Source organism: Hypomesus transpacificus, chromosome 6 (genome assembly GCF_021917145.1).
Source record: "Hypomesus transpacificus isolate Combined female chromosome 6, fHypTra1, whole genome shotgun sequence".
In the NCBI taxonomy this organism is placed as follows: Eukaryota; Metazoa; Chordata; class Actinopteri; order Osmeriformes; family Osmeridae; genus Hypomesus; species Hypomesus transpacificus.
The window spans coordinates 2,171,538-2,199,299 of record NC_061065.1 but is presented as its reverse complement, the minus strand read 5'-3'; the positions used below and the strand labels follow the sequence as shown (position 1 = coordinate 2,199,299).

The 27,762-nt window shown below is 52.0% G+C and overlaps 1 protein-coding gene across 1 annotated transcript in view; it reads left to right on the top strand.

Moving 5' to 3' along the window:
- ift172 (intraflagellar transport 172) overlaps positions 1–22,485 on the top strand; it is a 29,132-nt gene extending 6,647 nt beyond the window's left edge. The window contains 30 exon segments of the mRNA XM_047021814.1: positions 1,486–1,570; positions 1,800–1,892; positions 1,981–2,058; positions 2,185–2,433; positions 2,776–2,854; positions 3,437–3,557; positions 3,941–4,085; positions 4,264–4,353; positions 4,822–4,919; positions 5,532–5,667; positions 7,074–7,190; positions 8,478–8,620; positions 9,292–9,385; positions 13,157–13,221; positions 13,456–13,636; positions 13,884–13,993; positions 14,529–14,658; positions 15,413–15,511; positions 15,972–16,081; positions 16,657–16,720; positions 16,816–16,902; positions 17,003–17,119; positions 17,669–17,779; positions 17,911–18,030; positions 19,123–19,218; positions 19,362–19,421; positions 20,267–20,365; positions 21,119–21,272; positions 21,360–21,451; positions 21,977–22,485. Of these exon segments, the coding sequence (XP_046877770.1) occupies positions 1,486–1,570; positions 1,800–1,892; positions 1,981–2,058; positions 2,185–2,433; positions 2,776–2,854; positions 3,437–3,557; positions 3,941–4,085; positions 4,264–4,353; positions 4,822–4,919; positions 5,532–5,667; positions 7,074–7,190; positions 8,478–8,620; positions 9,292–9,385; positions 13,157–13,221; positions 13,456–13,636; positions 13,884–13,993; positions 14,529–14,658; positions 15,413–15,511; positions 15,972–16,081; positions 16,657–16,720; positions 16,816–16,902; positions 17,003–17,119; positions 17,669–17,779; positions 17,911–18,030; positions 19,123–19,218; positions 19,362–19,421; positions 20,267–20,365; positions 21,119–21,272; positions 21,360–21,451; positions 21,977–22,066 (3,313 nt within the window). The 3' untranslated portion in view covers positions 22,067–22,485.
- Positions 22,486–27,762: the final 5,277 nt, after the last annotated feature.

Sequence of the window (27,762 nt, the reverse complement as noted above, 5' to 3'; positions counted from 1 at the left end):
AGAGAGAGAGGGAGGGATGGGAGAGAGAGAGAGAGAGGCAGGGAGAGAGAGAGAGAGAGGCAGGGAGAGAGAGAGACAGGGAGAGCGAGAGAGGCAGGGAGAGCGAGAGAGGCAGGAAGAGAGAGAGGCAGGGAGAGAGAGAGGCAGGGAGAGAGAGAGACAGGGAGAGAGAGAGATTGTGAGGTTGATATTCCTGATGCAACCTCCCAGAGACAGCTGAGGATGGAGAGATGATTCAACTCTGTCTGAAGCTGTAGAGGTCAACTCCCTGTCTGTCTCCTCTCCTGTCTGTCTCCTCCCCTGTCTGTCTCCTCTCCTGTCTGTCTCCTCTCCTGTCTGTCTCCTCCCCTGTCTGTCTCCTCCCCTGTCTGTCTCCTCCCCTGTCTGTCTCCTCCCCTGTCTGTCTCCTCCCCTGTCTGTCTCCTCCCCTGTCTGTCTCCTCTCCTGTCTGTCTGTCTCCTCTCCTGTCTGTCTCCTCTCCTGTCTGTCTCCTCCCCTGTCTGTCTCCTGTCTCCTGTCTGTCTCCTCTCCTGTCTGTCTGTCTCCTCTCCTGTCTGTCTGTCTCCTCTCCTGTCTGTCTGTCTCCTCTCCTGTCTCCTCTCCTGTCTGTCTCCTCCCCTGTCTGTCTCCTCCCCTGTCTGTCTCCTCCCCTGTCTGTCTCCTCCCCTGTCTGTCTCCTCTCCTGTCTGTCTCCTCTCCTGTCTGTCTCCTCTCCTGTCTGTCTGTCTCCTCTCCTGTCTGTCTCCTCTCCTGTCTGTCTCCTCCCCTGTCTGTCTCCTGTCTCCTGTCTGTCTCCTCTCCTGTCTGTCTCCTCTCCTGTCTGTCTGTCTCCTCTCCTGTCTGTCTGTCTCCTCTCCTGTCTCCTCTCCTGTCTGTCTCCTCTCCTGTCTGTCTCCTCTCCTGTCTGTCTGTCTCCTCTCCTGTCTCCTCTCCTGTCTGTCTCCTCCCCTGTCTGTCTCCTCTCCTGTCTCCTCCCCTGTCTGTCTCCTCTCCTGTCTGTCTCCTCTCCTGTCTGTCTGTCTCCTCTCTTCATCCTCTCCTGTCACCTCTCCTGTCTCCTCTCCTGTCTCCTCTCCTGTCTGTCTCCTCTCCTGTCTCCTCTCCTGTCTGTCTCCTCTCCTGTCTCCTCTCCTGTCTGTCTCCTCTCCTGTCTGTCTCCTCCCCTGTCTGTCTCCTCTCCTGTCTGTCTGTCTCCTCTCCTGTCTGTCACCTCCCCTGTCTGTGGTCTCCTCTCCTGTCTGTCTCCTCTCCTGTCTGTCACCTCCCCTGTCTGTCTCCTGTCTGTCTCCTCTCCTGTGTGTCTCCTGTCTGTCTCCTCTCCTGTCTGTCTCCTCCCCTGTCTGTTTCCTCTCCTGTCTCCTCTCCTGTCTGTCTCCTCTCCTGTCTGTCTCCTCTCCTGTCTGTCTCCTCCCCTGTCTGTCTCCTCTCCTGTCTCCTCTCCTGTCTGTCTCCTCTCTTCATCCTCTCCTTGTGTTCCTTCTCTAGATGTTTTGCAGCCTTAGGAGATGTTTCCAAAGCCCGCTTCCTGAATGAGACCAACAAGATAGCTGACCAGGTCTCTGAGGAATACGTACGTGAAGGGTGACTGTGTCCACACACACTCTCTCACACACACACTGTACACACACTTACACACACAAGTTCTCACACACTTACACACACACACCCATGTCCACACAAACATACAACACACACTCATGTTCACACACACGTGAGCGTGCTCTTACACACCCTGTGCCAACACTCTCTCTCCCCCTGTGTGTGTGTGTGTGTGTGTGTGTGTGTGTGTGTGTGTGCAGGGAGGAGAGGGGACGGGGCACTACACAGTGCAGGCTCGTCTGGCCATGCTGGATAAGAACTACAAGCTAGCTGAGCTGCTGTACCTGGAGCAGGTGTGGGCTCAGGGGGGGGGGGGGGATGGTGTGTGTGTGTGTATAATGGTGTGTGTGTGTATAATGGTGTGTGTGTGTGTGTGTGTAGAACGCCATAGAGGAGGTGATGGAGATGTATCAGGAGCTGCACATGTGGGATGACTGCATCGCTGTGGCTGAGGCCAAGGTGACTGCAGCACACTCTCAGCCATCTACCACTGTCTGTCTGTCTGTGTGTGTGTGTGTGTGTGTGTGTGTGTGTGTGTGCATCAGACCACACTCAACCAACTGCACGTGTGTGTGTGTGTGTCAGGGCCACCCAGAGCTGGACAGTCTGCGGAAGAGGTACTACCAGTGGCTGATGGAGACCCAGCAGGAGGAGAAGGCTGGGGAGGTGAAGGAGGCGCAGCAGGACTTCCTGTCTGCAGTCAGCTTGTACCTGAAGGCCGGCCTGCCAGCCCGCGCTGCCCGCCTGGCCCTCAGCCACGACCAGCTGGCCGCCAACACCGACGTCATCAACCGCATCGCCGCCGCGCTCATCAAGGGAGAGTTTTACGAGAGGGTGGGTGACGTCATGGATGATGCTGTGTGATCAGCAACTCTCCCTCCCCCCCCCCTCCAACTCTCTCTGGGTCTTAGACTAGAAAGCAAGTTGAGGTGTGTGCAGGTGTGTACAGCCAGGTGTGTGCAGGTGTGTACAGCCAGGTGTGTGCAGGTGTGTACAGCCAGGTGTGTGCAGGTGTGTACAGCCAGGTGTGTGCAGGTGTGTACAGCCAGGTGTGTGCAGGTGTGTACAGCCAGGTGTGTGCAGGTGTGTACAGCCAGGTGTGTGCAGGTGTGTACAGCCAGGTGTGTGTAGGTGTATCAAGGTTTGCTGTATGATCTGAAGGCCTCTCCTCTCCAGGCAGGAGACGTTTTTGAGAAGATCAGGAACTACCAGAGGGCTCTGGAATGCTACCGCAAGGGCCACGCCTTCAGGAAAGGTACCCTCCATCCCTGAGGGGGGCAGGGGCTGGGGGGATGGGGCAGGGGGGATGGGGCAGGGGCTGGGGGGATGGGGCAGGGGCTGGGGGGATGGGGCAGGGAGGCTGGGGGGATGGGGCAGGGAGGCTGGGGGGATGGGGCAGGGGCCGGGGGGATGGGGCAGGGAGGCTGGGGGGATGGGGCAGGGAGGCTGGGGGGATGGGGCAGGGAGGCTGGGGGGGTTGGGGCAGGGGCCGGGGGGATGGGGCAGGGAGGCTGGGGGGATGGGATCAGGGAGGCTGGGGGGATGGGGCAGGGGCTGGGGGGATGGGGCAGGGAGGCTGGGGGGATGGGGCAGGGGCTGGGGGGATGGGGCAGGGAGGCTGGGGGGATGGGGCAGGGGCCGGGGGGGATGGGGCAGGGAGGCTGGGGGGATGGGGCAGGGAGGCTGGGGGGATGGGGCAGGGGCTGGGGGGATAGACAGGTCTTAATGTGGATTTATGTCCAGTTTGTTTGGATTTAACTGTTTAATGTTGAATGCTCATTCTGTGTGTTGGTTTGGTTCAACTGCTTTATGAATGAGTGTGTGTGTGTGTGTGTAGCGGTGGAGCTGGCTCGGCAGTCCTTCCCTGCGGAGGTGGTAAGGCTGGAGGAGGCCTGGGGAGACTTCCTGGTCCAGCAGAAACAGATGGACCCTGCCATCAACCACTACATAGAGGCTGGGTACACACTCACACACCTGATACACACACCTGATACACACCCAACACACACACCCAACACACACACCTGATACACACACACACACACCCAACACACACACCTAACACACATGCACCACTAGACTGACTCATGTTCACAAACAGAAATAACCTCTGCTGTCCTCCCTCTTCCTCTCCTCCTCCTCTCCTCTCTCTTCCTCCTCCTCCTCTCTCTCGTCTTCTCTCTCCTCCTATTCTCTTCCTCTCTCTCCTCTCCTCCTCCTCCTCCTTTCTCCTCTCCTCCTCATCCTCTCTCTCCTCCTCCTCTCTCTCCTCTCCTCCTCTCTTTCCTCTCCTCCTTTCTCCTCATCTCTCTCCTCTCCTCCTCTCTTCTCCTCTCCTCAGCTGCTCCTCCAAAGCGATAGAGGCAGCTATCGGAGCTCGGCAGTGGAAGAAGGCCGTCCACATCCTGGACCTCCAGGAGGACCAGTCAGTAGGGGGACTCGACCTGAGGATCCCCCAGCACTACGCCTCTGTCCAGGACTACCAGGTAAGGGAGGGAGGGAGGGGAGGGGTGATGAAAGAAAGGCTGAAGGGAGAGAACAGACAGTAGTGGGCTGAGTCAGGGCCTGACTGGGCTCCTCACAGCTGGGCTATCGAACAACCTCACCCTGCTGACACGCTCTCTGAGCAGGGATTAAGGTGTGTGTGTGTGTGTGTGGTTGCAGGTGGCAGAGCGTCTGTATGTGAAGGGAGGCCACATCAAGGATGCCATCGCCATGTATACTGAGGCTGGGCTCTGGGAGCATGCTCACAGGGTAAGGCTGGAGAGATCACTAGCTGCATGCTCACAGGGTAAGGCTGGAGAGATCACTAGCTGCATGCTCACAGGGTAAGGCTGGAGAGAACACTAGCTGCATGCTCACAGGGTAAGGCTGGAGAGAACACTAGCTGCATGCTCACAGGGTAAGGCTGGAGAGAACACTAGCTGCAACACTCTAGAACATCAAGATCTCCTGAACGACAAGATCATCAGCTAGTCATCTAAAAAATATCATGCAAGAAATCCAAACATATTACCTTACAGGTCAATTGTATTCATTTAGCAGATACTTTTTTTTGTTTACATAATTTTGTATGCATACTAGTGCACGTAGAAACTACAGCAGAAGATCAAGGATCAGAAGTGTAAAAAGTTCCAACAGTATTTCATTGGTCAGAATCAGAGAATGGTTTTTGTGTCCCGGACACAGTGTAAAACTCCTCCTAATAATAAGCGTGTGTAGCTTGCTGTGAAGTGTATGACCCAGGAAGACGTGTCAGCTGTATACATCAGCCGGGGGCAGGAGCTGGAGAGAGATGGCAGCTTCAAGGAGGCAGAGAGGTGATGCTGCTGCCTGCCTGCCTGTCTGTCTGCCTGTCACAGTCGCCCTCCTCTCCTTGTTTCACTCCTTCCTCCCCTCCCTCCTCTGGTCCCTCATATTTCCTCCTCGGTTCCTCCGAGTATCGACTCAAACTCACTGGTGGATTAATGATGGATGTTAGCAGGTCTAAGGCAAAGTTTACCCACAGAGCATTCAGGGGCCTGCTTTCTGTCACTTCATACTGAAACTGTCGACTAGAAAACCTCCCTATCTCCTCTCCGCATAACTCCTCCTCTCCCCATAACTCCTCCTCTCCCCATAACCCCTCCTCTCCCCATAACTCCTCCGCTCCCCATAACTCCTCCTCTCCCCATAACTCCTCCTCTCCCCATCTTCTCCTCCTCTCCTCTCCATCCGTGGGCTCCATCTCCTGGTGCAGCACCACCCTGCTGTCACCAGGAGCACCAGTCAGCTGTATTGATCCCTGCTTTGATGAATGTGGCTGAGATTCTTGGGCAAGAGCAGCAGTGCAATGATAGGAAATGTCTGTAGTTTAGTGGTCTATGTTATCAGAGAGTAATTCTTCATTCCAGTACACAGTGATGTAATCAGAACACTGTGCGTTTGTCCAGGCTGTTTGCCACTGTGGAGCAGCCTGATCTGGCCATCACCATGTACAAGAAGAACAAGATGTTTGATGACATGATCCGTCTGGTGGCCCAACACCACCCTGACCTGCTGGAGGAGACACACCTGCACCTGGCCAAGGTGTCCACCTGGAGCACTCTCACCCCATCACCACACTCCACCTGGAGCACTCTCACCCCATCACCACACTCCACCTGGAGCACTCTCACCCCATCACCACACTCCACCTGGAGCACTCTCACCCCATCACCACACTCCACCTGGAGCACTCTCACCCCATCACCACACTCCACCTGGAGCACTCTCACCCCATCACCACACTCCACCTGGAGCACTCTCACCCCATCACCACACTCCACCTGGAGCACTCTCACCCCATCACCACACTCCACCTGGAGCACTCTCACCCCATCACCACACTCCACCTGGAGCACTCTCACCCCATCACCACACTCCACCTGGAGCACTCTCACCCCATCACCACACTACAGCTGGAGCACTCTCACCCCATCACCACACTCCACCTGGAGCGCTCTCACCCCATCACCACACTACACCTGGAGCGCTCTCACCCCATCACCACACTACACCTGGAGCGCTCTCACCCCATCACCACACTACACCTGGAGCGCTCTCACCCCATCACCACACTACACCTGGAGCGCTCTCACCCCATCACCACACTCCACCTGGAGCACTCTCACCCCATCACCACACTCCACCTGGAGCACTCTCACCCCATCACCACACTCCACCTGGAGCACTCTCACCCCATCACCACACTCCACCTGGAGCACTCTCACCCCATCACCACACTCCACCTGGAGCACTCTCACCCCATCACCACACTCCACCTGGAGCACTCTCACCCCATCACCACACTCCACCTGGAGCACTCTCACCCCATCACCACACTACAGCTGGAGCACTCTCACCCCATCACCACACTCCACCTGGAGCACTCTCACCCCATCACCACACTACAGCTGGAGCACTCTCACCCCATCACCACACTCCACCTGGAGCACTCTCACCCCATCACCACACTCCACCTGGAGCACTCTCCTTGCAAAGAAGTGTGTTGTATCCTTAATATGATCTACAGATTAGAGCTGGACCTTTGTAAAGATGTAGATGTCATTATCAGAGCTGGACCTTTGTAACTGTAGAATGTCATTATCAGAGCTGGACCTTTGTAACTGTAGAATGTCATTATCAGAGCTGGACCTTTGTAACTGTAGAATGTCATTATCAGAGCTGGACCTTTGTAACTGTAGAATGTCATTATCAGAGCTGGACCTTTGTAACTGTAGAATGTCATTATCAGAGCTGGACCTTTGTAACTGTAGAATGTCATTATCAGAGCTGGACCTTTGTAAAGATGTAGAATGTCATTATCAGAGCTGGACCTTTGTAAAGATGTAGAATGTCATTATCAGAGCTGGACCTTTGTAACTGTAGAATGTCATTATCAGAGCTGGACCTTTTGTAACTGTAGAATGTCTCATGCCCCTCCCATGTCCCAGGAGCTGGAGGCGGAGTCCCGCTTCTCGGAGGCGGAGCATCACTACCTGGAGGGACAGGAGTGGAAGTCAGCGGTGATCATGTACCGTGCCTGCAACATGTGGGAGGACGCCTTCAGGGTATGACCAGCAGCCTCCCGTCTGGTGCACATGACCACGCCCCCTCACTGCAGCACCACCTCCCGTCTGGTGCACATGACCACGCCCCCTCACTGCAGCACCACCTCCCGTCTGGTGCACATGACCACGCCCCCTCACTGCAGCACCTCCCGTCTGGTGCACATGACCACGCCCCCTCACTGCAGCACCTCCCGTCTGGTGCACATGACCACGCCCCCTCACTGCAGCACCACCTCCCGTCTGGTGCACATGACCACGCCCCCTCACTGCAGCACCTCCCGTCTGGTGCACATGACCACGCCCCCTCACTGCAGCACCTCCCGTCTGGTGCACATGACCACGCCCCCTCACTGCAGCACCTCCCGTCTGGTGCACATGACCATGCCCCCTCACTGCAGCAGCCTCCCGTCTGGTGCACATGACCACGCCCCCTCACTGCAGCACCTCCCGTCTGGTGCACATGACCACGCCCCCTCACTGCAGCACCTCCCGTCTGGTGCACATGACCACGCCCCCTCACTGCAGCAGCCTCCCGTCTGGTGCACATGACCACGCCCCCTCACTGCAGCACCTCCCGTCTGGTGCACATGACCACGCCCCCTCACTGCAGCAGCCTCCCGTCTGGTGCACATGACCACGCCCCCTCACTGCAGCACCTCCCGTCTGGTGCACATGACCACGCCCCCTCACTGCAGCACCTCCCGTCTGGTGCACATGACCACGCCCCCTCACTGCAGCACCTCCCGTCTGGTGCACATGACCACGCCCCCTCACTGCAGCACCTCCCGTCTGGTGCACATGACCACGCCCCCTCACTGCAGCACCACCTCCCGTCTGGTGCACATGACCACGCCCCCTCACTGCACCACCACCTCCCGTCTGGTGCACATGACCACGCCCCCTCACTGCAGCACCACCTCCCGTCTGGTGCACATGACCACGCCCCCTCACTGCACCACCACCTCCCGTCTGGTGCACATGACCACGCCCCCTCACTGCAGCACCACCTCCCGTCTGGTGCACATGACCACGCCCCCTCACTGCAGCACCACCTCCCGTCTGGTGCACATGACCACGCCCCCTCACTGCAGCACCACCTCCCGTCTGGTGCACATGACCACGCCCCCTCACTGCAGCACCACCTCCCGTCTGGTGCACATGACCACGCCCCCTCACTGCAGCACCACCTCCCGTCTGGTGCAGCTCAGCGAGCCATCGAATGCAAACTGCTGTTTTTGTGTGTGTGTGTGTGTGTGTGTGTGTGTGTGTGTGTGTGTGGGGGGACAGGTGGCTAAGAACCATGGGGGGGGCAGTGCCCAGAAGCAGGTGGCCTACCTGTGGGCCAAGAGTCTGGGAGGAGAAGCTGCTGTCAGACTGCTCAACAAGTTTGGTCTGCTGGAGAACACCATAGACCTGGCCACAGACAACAGGTGAGCACTCACACACTCTCACACACACTCTCACACACACTCTCACACTCTCCCACCGCTGGGATAGACCTTGCTCCAGGAGCAGAGGTGGGAAGTAAAGAAAGACAAATACTTTGTTGCACTACGCAGAAGCCGCCTTATTTGCACTATTCCCCATTCATGTTCCTTCTTTTATATATATATTTTAATTTATATTTTATAATTTACATTTTAAATTGTTTTATTTTTAGATTGTTAGTTCCTAGGATTAGTTAGACTACTGTACTTTCTACTTTTGATTGAAGATCCGTATATGTATATTGTTTGCACCTTCCGGCCACAGTAAATTCTGTGTTTGTGTAAACCTACATGGCGAATAAAACAAAATTCTGATTATGATTGTTACTGTTCTTAAGTAGATTCTTCTTGTATCAGTACTTAACTTTAAATTTTTCTGACAACTTTTTACTTTCACTCCTTACATTTTTTACAAACAAGTAAACAAACAAACAAAAAAGGTTCAAAAGGTTCAAAATAAATGTCACAAAAAAATAACCTCTATTCCTAATATAAAAATAAAAAAAATCAACCTTTTGGTTCAAACTTTGTTCGAACCACAGTTTTTTATTTATTTATTTATGTTAAAACTATTAAAAATAATAAAAGAAAAATATGTATATTATCTCCTCCAGCTCTTTTGACTTTGCCTTTGAGTTGGCTCGTCTGTCCTGCAAACACAAGGTCCCTGACATCCACCTGAAGAACGCCATGTACCTGGAGGATGAGGTGGCACACCTCCTCACAACACACACACACCTCCTCACGCCACACACACACCTCCTCACAACACACACACACCTCCTCACAACACACACACACCTCCTCACGCCACACACACACCTCCTCACGCCACACACACACCTCCTCACAACACACACACACCTCCTCACGACACACACACACCTCCTCACAACACACACACACCTCCTCACAACACACACACACCTCCTCACGACACACACACACCTCCTCACAACACACACACACCTCCTCACGCCACACACACACCTCCTCACGCCACACACACACCTCCTCACGCCACACACACACCTCCTCACAACACACACACACCTCCTCACAACACACACACACCTCCTCACGCCACACACACACCTCCTCACAACACACACACACCTCCTCACGACACACACACACCTCCTCACGCCACACACACACCTCCTCACGCCACACACACCTCCTCACAACACACACACACCTCCTCACAACACACACACCTCCTCACGCCACACACACACCTCCTCACAACACACACACACCTCCTCACAACACACACACACCTCCTCACAACACACACACACCTCCTCACAACACACACACACCTCCTCACGCCACACACACCTCCTCACGCCACACACACACCTCCTCACGACACACACACACCTCCTCACAACACACACACACCTCCTCACAACACACACACACCTCCTCACGACACACACACACCTCCTCACGCCACACACACACCTCCTCACGCCACACACACACCTCCTCACGCCACACACACACCTCCTCACGCCACACACACACCTCCTCACAACACACACACACCTCCTCACGACACACACACCTCCTCACGCCACACACACACCTCCTCACGACACACACACACCTCCTCACAACACACACACACCTCCTCACGCCACACACACACCTCCTCACGCCACACACACACCTCCTCACGCCACACACACACCTCCTCACAACACACACACACCTCCTCACAACACACACACACCTCCTCACGCCACACACACACCTCCTCACAACACACACACACCTCCTCACGACACACACACACCTCCTCACGCCACACACACACCTCCTCACGCCACACACACCTCCTCACAACACACACACACCTCCTCACAACACACACACCTCCTCACGCCACACACACACCTCCTCACAACACACACACACCTCCTCACAACACACACACACCTCCTCACAACACACACACACCTCCTCACGCCACACACACCTCCTCACGCCACACACACACCTCCTCACGCCACACACACACCTCCTCACGCCACACACACACACCTCCTCACAACACACACACACCTCCTCACGCCACACACACACCTCCTCACAACACACACACACCTCCTCACGCCACACACACACCTCCTCACGCCACACACACACCTCCTCACGCCACACACACACCTCCTCACAACACACACACACCTCCTCACGCCACACACACACCTCCTCACAACACACACACACCTCCTCACGCCACACACACACCTCCTCACGACACACACACACCTCCTCACGCCACACACACACCTCCTCACGCCACACACACACCTCCTCACAACACACACACACCTCCTCACGCCACACACACACCTCCTCACGCCACACACACACCTCCTCACGCCACACACACACCTCCTCACAACACACACACACCTCCTCACAACACACACACACCTCCTCACGACACACACACACCTCCTCACGCCACACACACACCTCCTCACGCCACACACACACCTCCTCACGCCACACACACACCTCCTCACGCCACACACACACCTCCTCACAACACACACACACCTCCTCACGCCACACACACACCTCCTCACGCCACACACACACCTCCTCACAACACACACACACCTCCTCACGACACACACACACCTCCTCACGCCACACACACACCTCCTCACGCCACACACACACCTCCTCACGCCACACACACACCTCACGCCACACACACACCTCCTCACGCCACACACACACCTCCTCACAACACACACACACCTCCTCACGACACACACACACCTCCTCACGCCACACACACACCTCCTCACGCCACACACACACCTCCTCACGCCACACACACACCTCCTCACGCCACACACACACCTCCTCACGCCACACACACACCTCCTCACGCCACACACACACCTCCTCACAACACACACACACCTCCTCACAACACACACACACCTCCTCACGACACACACACACCTCCTCACGCCACACACACACCTCCTCACAACACACACACACCTCCTCACAACACACACACACCTCCTCACGCCACACACACACCTCCTCACGCCACACACACACCTCCTCACGACACACACACACCTCCTCACGCCACACACACACCTCCTCACGCCACACACACACCTCCTCACGCCACACACACACCTCCTCACGCCACACACACACCTCCTCACGCCACACACACACCTCCTCACGCCACACACACACCTCCTCACGCCACACACACACCTCCTCACAACACACACACACCTCCTCACGCCACACACACACCTCCTCACGCCACACACACACCTCCTCACGCCACACACACACCTCCTCACGCCACACACACACCTCCTCACGCCACACACACACCTCCTCACAACACACACACACCTCCTCACGACACACACACACCTCCTCACGCCACACACACACCTCCTCACGCCACACACACACCTCCTCACGCCACACACACACCTCCTCACGCCACACACACACCTCCTCACGCCACACACACACCTCCTCACGCCACACACACACCTCCTCACAACACACACACACCTCCTCACGCCACACACACACCTCCTCACGCCACACACACACCTCCTCACAACACACACACACCTCCTCACAACACACACACACCTCCTCACGACACACACACACCTCCTCACGCCACACACACACCTCCTCACGCCACACACACACCTCCTCACAACACACACACACCTCCTCACAACACACACACACCTCCTCACGACACACACACACCTCCTCACGCCACACACACACCTCCTCACGCCACACACACACCTCCTCACGCCACACACACACCTCCTCACAACACACACACACCTCCTCACGACACACACACACCTCCTCACGCCACACACACACCTCCTCACGCCACACACACACCTCCTCACAACACACACACACCTCCTCACAACACACACACACCTCCTCACGACACACACACACCTCCTCACGCCACACACACACCTCCTCACGCCACACACACACCTCCTCACAACACACACACACCTCCTCACGCCACACACACACCTCCTCACAACACACACACACCTCCTCACGACACACACACACCTCCTCACGACACACACACACCTCCTCACGCCACACACACACCTCCTCACAACACACACACACCTCCTCACGACACACACACACCTCCTCACGCCACACACACACCTCCTCACGACACACACACACCTCCTCACGACACACACACACCTCCTCACGCCACACACACACACCTCCACTCAGAAATCCTGGTTCTGTCATTGTGTCCTCTCTTTTTACATTACATTTATGCATTTAGCAGACGCTTTTATCCAAAGCGACTTCTCTCTTTCTCTCGCCATCTCTCTCTCTCCCTCCCCTCATGATGATATTAAATATCATCCATACATTATTCATTCCTGATGTTTCCTTTTCAAGGGCAAGTTCAGCGAAGCCGAGGCAGAGTTCATTAAAGCTGGGAGGCCGAAGGAGGCCGTGCTAATGTGAGTAGCATGAGGAGCTAGCACAGTTAGCAATACTAATGTGAGTAGCATGAGCAGCTAGCACAGTTAGCAACGCTAATGTGAGTAGCACCCTCATATTCTTCCAGTGCTGTTTACAGACACAGACCAAGACTAGTGTAGAGCAAAGATGCCTTTCCTAGTTCACACTGCAGCTGTCGCATCTCTCCCAAGCAGCTTAACTGTGCATGGGCTTCTCTCCTCCGCCCCCCCCAGGTACGTCCACACCCAGGACTGGACTGGTGCCCAGCGCGTGGCTGAGGCCCACGACCCGGACAGTGTGGCGGAGGTGCTGGTGGGCCAGGCCAAGTTCTGCTGCGAGCAGAAGGACTTCCAGAAGGCTGAGGCCTTCCTCCTCCGCGCACAGAGACCCGAGCTGGCAGTCAAGTTCTACAAGGTGACTGAACACCTCTAACCATACGAACTAGCTGTGTCCCTGATCGCTTCACCTCAGACCAGCACACAGCCTGCATGCTCATCCTGGGCTGATCTTCCTGTGGTGCTGCCAGTTTTGCAGGGGTGTGTGTGTGTGTAATTCTCTACTTCTATAAGTCTTGTGTGCTTGGATGAGCTACAGAGAAGCCAGCCCACTGGGCGATGGAAGGATGTCAATGTTGTTGTTGATGTTGTTGTTTGTGTCCCAGGATGCAGAGCTGTGGAGCGACGCCATGCGGATCTGTAAGGAGTACCTCCCCAACAAACTGTCTCTGCTGCAGGAGGAGTACGAGAGGGAGGCAGCCAAGAAGGGCTCACAGTGAGGAGGGAAGGAGGGAGGGAGGGTGCTCCCTATACCCTACCACATGAATAGAACAATCATTAGCTGTGTGTGTGTCGTCCAACAAACTCATCTATGCATGTCTTCTGATGCTTTATTAAAACATGGCGCCTTTTAGTTTAGATTAAATTCCTAATGAGCAGCTCATTAAAGACGCCGGCTCTCTCATCCTCTCCTGCCTTTAATGACTTTGGGGAAAACATCAAAGACTTCAGCAGAGGATCCAAACAACAGAGGAGAGGGAGGAGGAGGAGAGAGGGTGGAGGAGGAGGAGAGAGGGTGGAGGAGGAGGAGAGAGGGTGGAGGAGGAGGAGAGAGGGTGGAGGATGTGCTTGCAGTCTTCACTTCCTGTTCCACTGGGTAGATGCTGTCTGAGATGCAGATCTGGATGAGCTGAACTCACAGCCTTCACTATCCTGCTAACACACACATCTGTATAACTGGATGTGTAGCTCATCGTGTGTGTGTGTGTGTGTGTGTGTGTGTGTGTGTGTGTGTGTGTGTGTGTGTGCAGGGGCGTGGAGGGGCTGGTGGAGCAGGCCAGGGAGTGGGAGCAGGCAGGAGAGTTCTCCAGGGCTGTGGAGTGCTACCTCAAGGTGAAAGACGCCTCCAGCGTGGCGCTCATGGAGAAGTGCTGGATGAAGGTAGAGATCCACACCTTACCTCACCTGTCTGACCTCCACACCTTACCTCACATGTCTGACCTCCACACCTTACCTGTCTGACCTCCACACCTTACCTCACCTGTCTGACCTCCACACCTCCACACCTGTCTGACCTCCACACCTCACCTGTCTGACCTCCACACCTCCACACCTGTCTGACCTCCACACCTCACCTGTCTGACCTCCACACCTCACCTGTCTGACCTCCACACCTCCACACCTCACCTGTCTGACCTCCACACCTTACCTCACCTGTCTGACCTCCACACCTTACCTCACCTGTCTGACCTCCACACCTGTCTGACCTCCACACCTCACCTGTCTGACCTCCACATCTCAGCTGTCTGACCTCCACACCTCCACACCTCACCTGTCTGACCTCCACACCTCACCTGTCTGACCTCCACACCTTACCTCACCTGTCTGACCTCCACACCTTACCTCACCTGTCTGACCTCCACACCTGTCTGACCTCCACACCTCACCTGTCTGACCTCCACATCTCAGCTGTCTGACCTCCACACCTCCACACCTCACCTGTCTGACCTCCACACCTCACCTGTCTGACCTCCACACCTCACCTGTCTGACCTCCACATCTCAGCTGTCTGACCTCCACACCTCACCTGTCTGACCTCCACACCACATGTCATTTGACCTCTACGACGCCAATGAAAAGGCAAACTCACCTCTGACCCCTATGACCTCTGACCCCTGTGACCTCTGACCCCCAGGCAGCAGAGCTGTCCATCAAGTTCCTGACGCAGGAGCGTGCTGCAGCTGTGGTGCACACGGTCGGCCCCCGCCTCGCCCAGCTCAGGAAGTACAGCGCTGTGAGTCTGCACTTCCTGCTCACACTGTCGCTAAGATACGCATGTCTGACACCTGACCCCTCTACATTTGTTTTATCAATGTTTTACCACTGAGCTATATCCAAACTGTAGTCCATACATGTTTCTGCAAATGGACATTGAAGTATGAGGCTCCTAAATACTTGTTGGTTGAACCGGTGCTTCCGATTGGCTAAAGTCTAATTCTCCATCCTGTCGTTAAGGGACATAAGTCTGAAAGGCTTATTGTGAAAGCGATATATTCAAGAAGTGGAAATACAAGAAAAGGGGATCTGATAAAAAAGTGTGTGTGTGTGTAGACAGGGTCGTTTCAGGCCTCCCTGCTTTATGCCATTCTTCTGAGCCCTTCAGACATTCTCTGAAAGCAAATATATCATCAGCCCCCCTCCCTCCTCATTCTCTCTCTCTCTCTCTCTCTCTCTCTGTCTCTCCTGCTGAGCAGGCAGCAGAGCTGTATCTGAACTTGGACCTCATTAAGGAAGCCATCGATGCTTTCATCCAGGGGGAAGAATGGAACAAGGCCAAGCGTGTGGCCAAGGAGCTGGACCCAAGGTGACACACAGACACACACACACACTTGCTTTGCTTGCTTGTAGTTGTCCATCGAGGCCGATGATGACGTCCACTTCTGATTTCACCGGTGGATTCTCTGATGACTGTACAGTCCTATTCTGGATCCACAGATTTAGTCACATGTGGGACATGTGTATGTGCTAGTGATGGTACTGGCAACCTTGGCTGTGTTTCCTCTACGCCTTCTTTCCCGCCTGTCCTGTCTCCTGGCTGTCCTGATACACACATACAGAGACACACAACCCTGCCTCTCCAATCACCCTTAACAACCTGGTTGCTAGGCTAACAGTGCTCTCACTGCTTCCCCCTCAGTCATCCAGCAACCACATGTATAGGCTGTAGCCCCTCCCCTCACCACCTCTATGGGCTGTAGCCGCTCCCCTCACCACATCTATGGGCTGTAGCCCCTCCCCTCACCACCTCTATATGCTGTAGCCCCTCCCCTCACCACCTCTATAGGCTGTAGCCCCTCCCCTCACCACCTTTATAGGCTGTAGCCCCTCCCCCCTTCCCTCCCCTGGGGTGTCCCCCTCACCCTGACTGTGGTTCTGTAGGTATGAGGACTATGTGGACCAGAGATACAAGGAGCACCTGAAGAACCAGGGCAAGGCTGAGTCTGTGAGTGTCCACTCTATATACAGTATAATCACTGTCGTGTTCTGACATAAAGAATACACATAGCTAAGAATGTGATTGTGTGTGTGTGTGTGTAGTTGGTAGGAGTGGATGTCATTGCAGCACTGGACATGTATGCAGACAGAGGCCAGTGGGAGAAGTGTTTAGAAACAGCCTCCAAACAGGTAACCTCATCTCACCTGCCCGAAATGAAACAGACTTGTACTGCTCTACACTACGCTGAAGTCATTGTTGTCTTTGTCCTTGTCTCATGTGCGTTGGTAGAACTTCAAGATCCTGCACAAGTATGTGGCTCTGTTTGCCACCCACCTGATCAAGGAGGGAGAAGCAGAGAAGGTCCTTCACCTGTACAGCCAGCATGGAGCCCCTGCAAACCCTCAGGTAGCTGCCTGACCCTGACTCTCCTCTGACCTACCTAGGTGATAGGTAGGTGGGAAGGTGGCTGGGAAGGTAGGTCACCTGTACCAACATGTTGTTCTACATTTACATTTAGTCATTTAGCAGACGCTATTATCCAGAGTGACTTTCAGTAAGTACAGGGACATTCCCCCGAGGCAAGTAGAGTGAAGTGCCTTGCCCAAGGACACAACGTCATTTTGCACAGCCAGGAATCAAACTGGCAACCTTCAGATTACTAGCCCGATTCCCTAACCGCTCAACCACCTGACTTCTAGAACTTTTAGAACTTGCTCCCTGTCTGCGCAGTCAGTTACCTCCTCCTTCTCCTCCCCCTTCTCCTCCCCCTTCTCCTCCCCCTTCTCCTCCCCCTTCCCCTTCTCCTCCCCCTTCTCCTCCTCCTTCTCCTCCCCCTTCTCCTCCCCCTTCTCCTCCCCCTTCTCCTCCTCCTTCTCCTCCCCCTTCTCCTCCTCCTTCTCCTCCCCCTTCTTCTCCTCCCCCTTCTCCTCCCCCTTCTCCTCCTCCTTCTCCCAGAACTTCAACATCTACAAGCGGATGTTCCTGGACCTGCTGGGTCTGCCAGGCCGGGAAGGGCCTGAGTTCTTCCGCCTGTGGGCCGACCTCAGAGACGTCCTGCTTCTGCTGGTGAGCACCGGGCCAGGCCAGATCAGACCGGTTCAGACTGGATCAGACCAGTATACAGATCCAGTATAGCTCCACCTGTCCTGCCTCGTGTGTAGGTGATGTATCTGACGGTCTGACATGTTTGTTTGCAGTGTGACAACCTGAGCAAGTCATCGGAGGCCCACTGCCCGTCCCACGAGGAGTTTGAACAGATGCTGCTGATTGCCCACTACTGCACCACTCGCTCTGCTGCCAGGGGAGTGGACCTGCTGGTACACACACACACACACACACACCCTCTCACACACACACTCTCTCACACACACTCTCACACACACACACACACACATAGGGCTGCAACAACAAATCAATTAAAATCGATTATTAAAAGCGTTGGCAACTAATTTCATTATCAATTTGTTGTGTTGCGCGATTATTACACCACTCAATAAGTCGCAGAGATGTTTGAGTATTAAAAAAATAAGTTTAGTTGAGCGCGGAGCGGAGGTAGAGGAGACCATTGGAGAGACGTTGTTGAGGAACGTTGTTCTGAAACACATGGCGGAGAAATCAGTACAACTTAACTCATCCAAGGTGTGCAGCATTTCACATTAAATACGTCGAAAAGGTGTGTTAATTGACCAGGGTGAAGTTAGTTTCATATTCGACATTCGTCTCACATTCGGAAGACGCTACTTTGCAGCGTCGCGTTAGGGACCGGGTGAAAACTACCCATACCATTTAGAAAAATTTAGACTTTTATAATATTTGTATGAATATAAAACCTCAAACAGACACCAGAGTATCTTAACAATGTCTGGTATACTTCCACAGCCTTTACTTTTTCAATTAAGTTTCAAATAAAATGATAGAAAATCACGAATCTTTGAAAATGGCTTAATCCTCGTAAATCTTAATTTTTTTCAAAATGCTGTCAAAGAATCCTACATATACACCAGATTATTCTAATGAAGTCTGGCCTACTTCCACAACCTTTCAATTTTCAAAAATGTTTTAAACAAAACTCTAATAAATTGCTAATCTCTGAAAATAGCATTAAATCCACGCTAATATTAATAACTTTTTCAAATTTGTGTGCCTGTTTGTGCACATTCTGAAGATTGTTTGCACTGTGAATATGCACTGTCAGTTCTGTTTTTGAATAAAGGGTTGGAAATTAATGCTTTAAAAAATCAGATCCATCGATTAAACGAAAAAAGAATCGACAGATTAATTGATTACTAAAATAATCGTTAGTTGCAGCCCTACACACACACACACACACACACACACTGTACAAACACTGAATCTTACAAACCTATTATCTTCACCTCTCCTTTCTCCCCCTCCTCCTCTTTCCTCAGGTCAGTGTAGCGACCAAGCTATCCATCTCTCTGCTGCGCCACACAGACCTGGTGCCGGCCGATAAGGCCTTCTACGAGGCGGGCATGGCCTGCAGGGTGGGTCAGGGGTCAGGGGTCAGGGGTGGCAGTACCAGAGGGACCTCCTGTGTGTGTGTGGGGAATTCTGCACTGATTTTAATGTGTACGTGTGTGTACGTGCGTGTACGTGTGTGTACGTGTGTGTACGTGCGTGTCCGCAGGCTATTGGCTGGGAGAACATGGCCTTCATCTTCCTGAACCGCTTCCTGGATCTGTCGGATGTGAGTTACCAGAACCCCACACCTCTCCTCTCTGCTGGGAGGTCGAGGGTTCTGTACAGCAGGAAGATAACTGTGGAGTGATGGGTGTAGCTCTGTGGTTAGAGCATCAAAAGTTTGCAGGTTCAAATCCCCCATGAAAGTGTCTTCTAAATAAACTATTGCTGTCAGTTAAACGCGTTATTAACGGTGTTAACGCAAACCCATTTTAACAGCGTAAAGAAAATTATTGCGAGATTAACGTTCTTTTTGGCCTAGCAAACTTTGTAGTTTTTTTCACATGCTGTTGCAACAACTACTGACGTTAGAAAAACTACAACACCACACCGGATCTAGCTGGAGCCGGCTAAAGAGTAGTAGACTAATGTTACGTTTTGAGTGGATGGTGAGCACGAGATGCCAATAGGATTCTGAATGGAAAGTTTACTTTAAAAAAGTTGCCAAATTGTTCCATTGACTAGACCAAAGTAATCTGTGTGTTTTGTTGTTGTGAACTGAGCTATCATCGCAGCACGTCCAATCTGAAATACCACTTGATGGCCATTCGCTGATGCGAATTCTCCACTCCCTCGTCAAAGCCAGGCGATTGCAATGTTGTTTTCAATTTAAAAAAAACATTTACACAAAGCAATACGATCCACTTTTCCATGTTGATAAGAACATTAAAATGAAAAAAAATGATGGGACAAAAATAAATCAAGGAATATTTAGAATAGATAAAAATGTGCGATTAATCGTGATTTAACTATGACATTAATGCGATTAATCGCGATTTAATATTTTTATCGTTTAATAGCACTAAAATTAACTAATTTTTGTATTATATCCTGTGTGTGTGTATATTCCAGGGTATAGATGAGGGGAGCCTGGACACCCTGGATCACTCAGACTTTCAGGACACTGACATCCCCTTTGAGGTCCCCGTCCCCACCAAGCTGCACGTGACCGTAAGACCCGTAAGACCGTAAGATGTAGAGCTGCTGGAGGGCTGCAGGAGGGCTGCTGTAGAGCTGCAGTAGGGCTGCAGGAGGGCTGCTGTAAAGCTGCAGTAGGGCTGCAGGAGGGCTGCAGGAGGGCTGCTGTAGAGCTGCAGGAGGGCTGCAGTAGGGCTGCAGGAGGGCTGCTGTATAGCTGCAGGAGGGCTGCAGGAGAGCTGCAGGAGGGCTGCAGGAGGGCTGCAGGAGGGCTGCTGTAGAGCTGCAGGAGGGCTGCTGGAGGGCTGCAGGAGGGCTGCTGTAGAGCTGCAGGAGGGCTGCAGGAGGGCTGCAGGAGGGCTGCAGTAGAGCTGCAGGAGGGCTGCTGTAGAGCTGCAGGAGGGCTGCAGGAGGGCTGCAGTAGGGCTGCAGGAGGGCTGCAGGAGGGCTGCAGTAGAGCTGCAGGAGGGCTGCAGGAGGGCTGCTGGAGGGCTGCAGGAGGGCTGCAGGAGGGCTGCAGGAGGGCTGCTGTAGAGCTGCAGGGGGGCTGCAGGAGGGCTGCTGGAGGGCTGCTGTAGAGCTGCATGAGGGCTGCAGGAGGGCTGCTGTAGAGCTGCAGGGGGGCTGCTGGAGGGCTGCTGTAGAGCTGCAGGAGGGCTGCAGGAGGGCTGCTGTAGAGCTGCAGGAGGGCTGCTGTAGAGCTGCAGGAGGGCTGCTGGAGGGCTGCTGTAGAGCTGCAGGAGGGCTGCAGGAGGGCTGATGGTGCTGATGGTGCTGTGTTTCCAGGAGTCCCAGAGGGAGGAGATCCGTGACTGGGTTCTGACCGTGTCCATGGACCAGCGGGTGGAGCAGGTTCTGCCCAGAGACGAGAGGGCCACATACGAGGCCTCGCTGCTGGCTGCCAACACCGGCATCCGCTCCCTGCCCTGCATCATCACTGGTAAGGCACGCCCCCTGGACAACAGGACACGCCCCCTACCCACCAGGCTAGCTGACTGACTGACTGAGCAGGGTGTTTGTGTTCCAGGCTACCCTGTGCTGAGGAACAAGATGGAGTTCAAGGCTCCAGGGAAGGTAGCGAACAAGGAGGACTGGAACAAGTTCCTGATGGCCACCAAGGTACACCCGTCTGGGCTGCTACCTGGTGTGTGTGTGTGTGTGTGTGTGTCCGTCTGGGCTGCTACCTGGTGTGTGTGTGTGTGTGTGTCCGTCTGGGCTGCTACCTGGTGTGTGTGTGTGTCCGTCTGGGCTGCTACCTGGTGTGTGTGTGAGTGTGTGTGCGTGTGTGTATGCGTGTGTGCGTGCGTGTGCGCGTGTGCAGGTGGGGGGTGTATAACAGCACACATCCCTTTGATCTCAGAGTTATAGATGCACAGGATGAATGCTAGTTGTCTTTGGTCCAACTCATTTCAGTGTATTTCATCATCAAATATAGAGATGTATGCACACTCCTGCACCTACACATGCACCCACACCTACACACAACTAGACACACACGGCCACACACACCTACACACAACTAGACACACACACGGCCACACACAAATACACTCAGCTACACAAACCTACACATGCAGTCCTTCTTGTGGTTTACTTCAGCATTCTGACATGTGATTGGCTACGCTGTGTGTGGGTCCTTTCCAGACGACTCACAGTCCAGAGTGCCAGGATGTGCTGAAGTTCATCAGCCAATGGTGCGGCGGCCTGCCTGCTTCTGGATTCTCCTTCCACTGAGTCACACACACACACTGTCACACACACACACACAGTGCCATGTCTCCCTCTTTCTCTCTCTCCATCTCTCTTACTCTCTCTGTTACATCAAATTACATTCCACCTTTTTTTAAATCTTACGTTATTTTCATCTCTCTTTGCTGCCGTGTGTGCGTGTGTTTTTGTGTGTGTGGGTGTGTTTGATTCTTTTAGAGGCTTCAGAGGTGTCTTCATATTTCAGATAATGGCATCCAGAAATGCTCTAATTTATTTTACTCATTTTAATGTTCAAATGTTAAAGTTACTAAAAAACAATACAGTTTTAGTAAGACAATGTAATAATTAGGATTAGCACCTTGTATTTGGTTCAATCATCTGCATGTTGTTTTAAATGTATTTCATATGTATAGTTATGTTAAATAAAAAGTTTATATTGGTCCCTTCAATCATGCTTCAATTTTAAATGATTTGATCAACCAATCAGGATGCAGGTCTCTATAATCTCTATTGAACTATGATGAGCTGCTCCATCCGGTGTAGGCTAACGCCCCCCATCCCCCCTCTCTCACGAGGGACATGTCAGGTTATGTCTGGAACTGAAACAGGCGGTTATTCCCATTGGATGGTTACCCCCTTGTGGTAAAATATTAACACATAAAAGATCCAATGAGCAGTTGAGAAAGGGCGCACAGAATACAGTATTTTTTTATTCACCAAAAGCTGTTGACGAGATCTTGATGTTGCATTCGGTGGGAGAACTAACCCGTTCAACGTATTTCTCTATTCCCGGGCAGACGGCGGTCACCTTGAATGAACTGCATGTGTCACCTGATCAAGCTGAACGAATACTGACATTGTCTTGCTGTGTCAAAGAAGTGCCCTTGAATTTCCTACACTTCATTTGAATAATGTTTACACCCACCATGTAGCCCATAGGCACGTCCCTGCCTGATCCAGGTGGAAGGCCTACGTTCACATTTATATTTCAGTTTTACTCAGATCTCATCATTTCTCTCCCGTGCTCGTGTCTCCTGTAAATCCTCTTTTCGCCTTTTGAGTTGTAAGCCAGGAGGAATACACGAATACAAAAACGCTTCCGTCAAAAATGCTACAATTATTTGGGGCTTATGGATTCAAATCTGTATGACCTATATTATAGTATCTCCAGTGGCTGCATTACAATTAGTGTAGTATTTTTCTCTTGCATTTCCGTATTGCCTTCTAAAGATGTCGCATTAAAATAGCGGATTCCATTGCGTGCAGACTTCTGAATAACAATGTTTTCACTTTTCTTTTTTAACGCTACATTAGGCTATGCCGTTCTTCTTGTTTCCGGCCCCGGGTCTGCTTGATAGACAACACGGGTCATTTCATCTTAGTTAGAGGCTTATCACAAACAGTCATATCTTTTCAAATGCCTTAACGATTTCACTGCGTTCAGAGTATCCTAGCTTATAAAATGAACTATTTTTACCTACAAATTTATTTCCCTGTCAGTTATATAGCCCTACCGTATCTTAAATACGTATGATAGGCCTAATAAACACATAGGCCTACCATATAAACAAATTCCATCGTAAATAGTGCAATTGACATTATTTAGGCCTTGTGCAGCGAAATGACCAACCCTACATCACACGTAGGCCTACTGTATGATTCCAAGCTGTGATCAACACGCTCACGAGGAGGATGTCAGCCATACGGCATGGAATGTCAAGATAAAGCTGGAACCAGCATAGCACCATGTGGGCTAAAGCGTACAGCTTTTGACTCTGTTTGCAATCTGTATTATATTTCTGAATATTCTTCAGATTACACTTGTGTGAGAATAATTCATCATGGGCAAGGAATCAGCTTTACGTTTTTACTGCGTTTAATTTCTGACTAACCGTTAGACTTATAGGCTTGTCTAATTCCACGCCCTTAAACGTTAACACCAAGCCGTGCCTTCATAAATGTTCTTTACACAAGAAATATGTTAACGTTATTTAATAGTCTTTTTTATTGCAAACAAATCATAATGACATCAAGCAGTAGTACATTCATGATTAAATGGAAAGGGTTAAAAAAAATAATCTATAGCCTAACCGTCTTTGCTGGAAGATTTTTTAAATGTAGTCAAGTTTTCGAGCTCACTGTCCTGGAGATTACACAGGCAATACCTGCAGTATTGTAAACGTTGTAACCACCCGACACACACAGCAAGGCAACATAGGCTAAACCCAAGACATGGTCTCTGTATTCCATTTACCCGCGTTGACGCGAGTTGACGCGCGTTGACAGAGTTGACGCGTCGTCCTTCGTCCCCACGCAACTCCTTCTCCCCTACAGGACAATTACAGTCCATCCCAGATGTCATGGCTGCGTCCTCATGCATTAAGGCCTATATCTCTCGTCTGTCCACATTACATGAAACACGTTTTATGTGGCGGATCTTAGAACCATAGAACGACACCATAAGGATCTATGTTACCACACCCTCGTGTGCAGCCAAGCTCAGATTCACTAATGGTTTGACATCGACACTGGCTACAGTGAATCGAATGGCGCCACAGTTTCTTTGCAGAACAGCGCGTGCAGGGAACCTTTAACCTTTAACTCGAGAGATGATTTACCCACCGCTAGTTTAACTAAAAACAAAGCCTCATAAACGCACACGCCATCTCGATGATATTTACCCTCTCTCTTGGCATTCACCGCGTGCCTTAATTGTATGGACATTTAAATCAAGGTCCGCTGTGAACACGAGGAGAGAAGAGGCCGCTTTTGTCCTTTTGCAGTTTCACGCAGACACCGCGAGCTGGACGAGCGTGCAAAAGGAATCCCTGTTCGAAAGCTGTGAATCTTGCACCAAAATGCAGGCAAGCGGCTATACGTCAAATATCTTGCTCCTCCGGTCGGCGACGCATCATCATCCATCTCAGCAGTCATAGTGCGCATGCATAGTCATGTGTCACGGCATGATCGACATTAATGCAGGGGATGAGATGCAGATCGAGGATAATGACATTTTGCAGTCGGAAATGCAAGCCTCGTTTCGTATTTACATTACCGGGTAGCCGTCTCTGCAGCGGGCTGTCTAAATTCCACGGATGCTGCACGAGGACAACCCACTCCTTTGATGGTGCAACATCAGGCCCGCGCGGAGCAGCCTCAGTGAAGGCTCGAGCTGGCCGGCTTGCTGCATTCAGTCCTCCGCTCAGCTCTCATGGAGGCCCATCTGGCTTCCCGGCAGCTTGGTCAAGTCTTGCACGCGCTAAAATACTAATGACCTAGATAGCTCATGCAAAAATGCAGCAGAGTGAGAGAGGTAGAGAGAGAGAGAGGTAGAGAGAGAGAGAGAGAGAGAGAGAGAGAGAGAGAGAGAGAGAGAGAGAGAGAGAGAGAGAGAGAGAGAGAGAGCTCCCGGGCTGGACGGGAGTCCTGCCCGTGTTTGGGGGGCCCGGCGGGGTCTGTGAGGAGATGAAGCGCACGCGGTGTAGGCTAAAGCTCAATTTAGACAAAATAGAAATATGGGATTTGGCAAACTGCCTCACGCGGAAATCGGTTTGGAAACGTCAGCTACAGTTTTTAGGGATGTATTTTTACAACAGAAATATGAGCTGTCAACAAAAAAAAGGTTTGCAATTACGTATTTAGGATCTAGCCTACCTATTTGATTGTTTAAAACGAAACAACGTAATTTACTGCTCAATTGCATTGTTACTTCGCGGAACAACTTACAGAAATGCGTTTCGAGATTTCATTAACATTTAACCCATTTATCCCGCGATATCACCGACACAGCCCGTGGAATCCCGCTGCCACAGCGAGGATGCTGATCGGTCATGGTGCTGATGCTGGGCATAAATGCCCTCTTCCTCACTTCGGTTCTACCGGGTCTCTGCACACCGGGAAAAAAGGGGAATTTCGTGCCGTGGTACAAAAACTCACACCTATATTCCACAGATCATGACCGAAGCAAAGATACCCCCCCATACCCCCCCCCTCCCCCCCCCCCAAAAAAGGCTAAACACCCTACGCGGCAGTGTGAGGAGGTTTGGCGCAGTCTGGACTCTGCCTCCGCCGCGAGCCTGTCGTGTAAAAGACTGATGCTAACAGCGATCTGACACAGAGGGAGCGCGAGCCAGTTTATTATCGCCACACAGCTTAAAGCGCGCGGTCGCCTGCCCCTCTTCTCCTCGCGCCGTTCATCCTCTTCTCTTCTGAGAATTAAGAGGGGGGTGCCGCGTGAGGTAGCATCTGCCGCTTTACTAAACAGAGAGGTTTGGAAACGAGGCGCTCCAGTTCCCCCTGTATGCCTTTAGTCATAATTGGAATTAGCGAAATAGATGGTGGCTTTGGTATAGAATAGGGAACAATGGGTCTAGATTCGACCTTTTGTGCAATATTGACATTGGCAAAAATCGGCTAGAATTGTAAACATATGCCCACATAGTCTATAGCATCGAGGCCTACAGCTTATTATTTGAAATAAATGACAAATTATAGTTGTCCCAACAATTATATTTAGATATGAAGGCTATTCGTGTTTAGGCTTTAGCCTATTCCAACGATTAAATATCATGCCTAGCCTATAGACTATTCAATATTCACACTGGATGTTATATTTTAATTTCAACCAAATGAAGGGCTACGTTACAAGCTCGTTTAATAAAATCTCAGAGGATGGCGCAAATTCTCGGTTCTCTCCTATGTATTGTACTCCAGTGGAATGCACAGTTATCAGACTGCACTCGCGAATGATGAATTATTGATCGACACGAGCTCTCAGGAGCTCGTGTTAACTTTTGTATTTTCAGACTCGGGCAATCATACGTTAAATAAATATTTTGCTAACATGGCGAGAAACCTTCACGAAGTTTTGGGAATCCAAATGTGCCCTCCCCAATGTGCCGTCTCCATCTGGCCCGTCATCTGTGCGTCTCCCCGCTCCACCCCCACCCGTCCCCCACCCCCACCCGTCCCATCCCATCCCTTCACAGCAGATCTGTACACTATGAACCATAAATTAGGCCAAGACAATGACAACGGTGTTTTGAGTGTTAATGTCAAATACGACCTTTTCTATGAAAAATGCCAAATAGGCTATAGCCTTCATATAGGCCTAAAACAAGATCAGACTGTTGTAGTGTTTAACAGAATTTGCATGCACGACTGAATTGGGCACGAGTAGGCCTACAATATATAATTCAGGATCCGTGTAGCCGGTGGGCCTGTAGTTTGTGAAGGAACAAAGACTATGTTGTTTCGATGCATAATGTTTTGCCAGCCGCGTCTGCCTGCGTTCAGATGGGGCCACCAGAGGTCCCCTTCACCCCCCTCTCGTGCAGCACAACGCAAAGTGTCGTCTGTCAGACGCGTGCCTTAAACAGATTCGACGCGCGCGGTGAACTCCAGATGGCTGTGTGTAAGCCACGCGCTGCAGCCCAGCTCCGGTGATGTTGACCTACATCACACCAGAACAGAGCAGAATGTTTCGTAGAAGCCATGATGCGGCAAGGGCGCACAGCATATAGCCTACAGCCTATACTTTGCAACGTGGAAAAGGAATGGTTACTTGTTTATGTCTAAACACACAACAGCAAAGTTCAAAGCGGATTTGACCTTGATATGTTTTATCGGCCATAAACCCATATACAAATATCAATATTCTGAATAGCCAATCCCTTCTATTCAGAAGGGTTTATGAAACACATCCGAGCAGCAATATACTG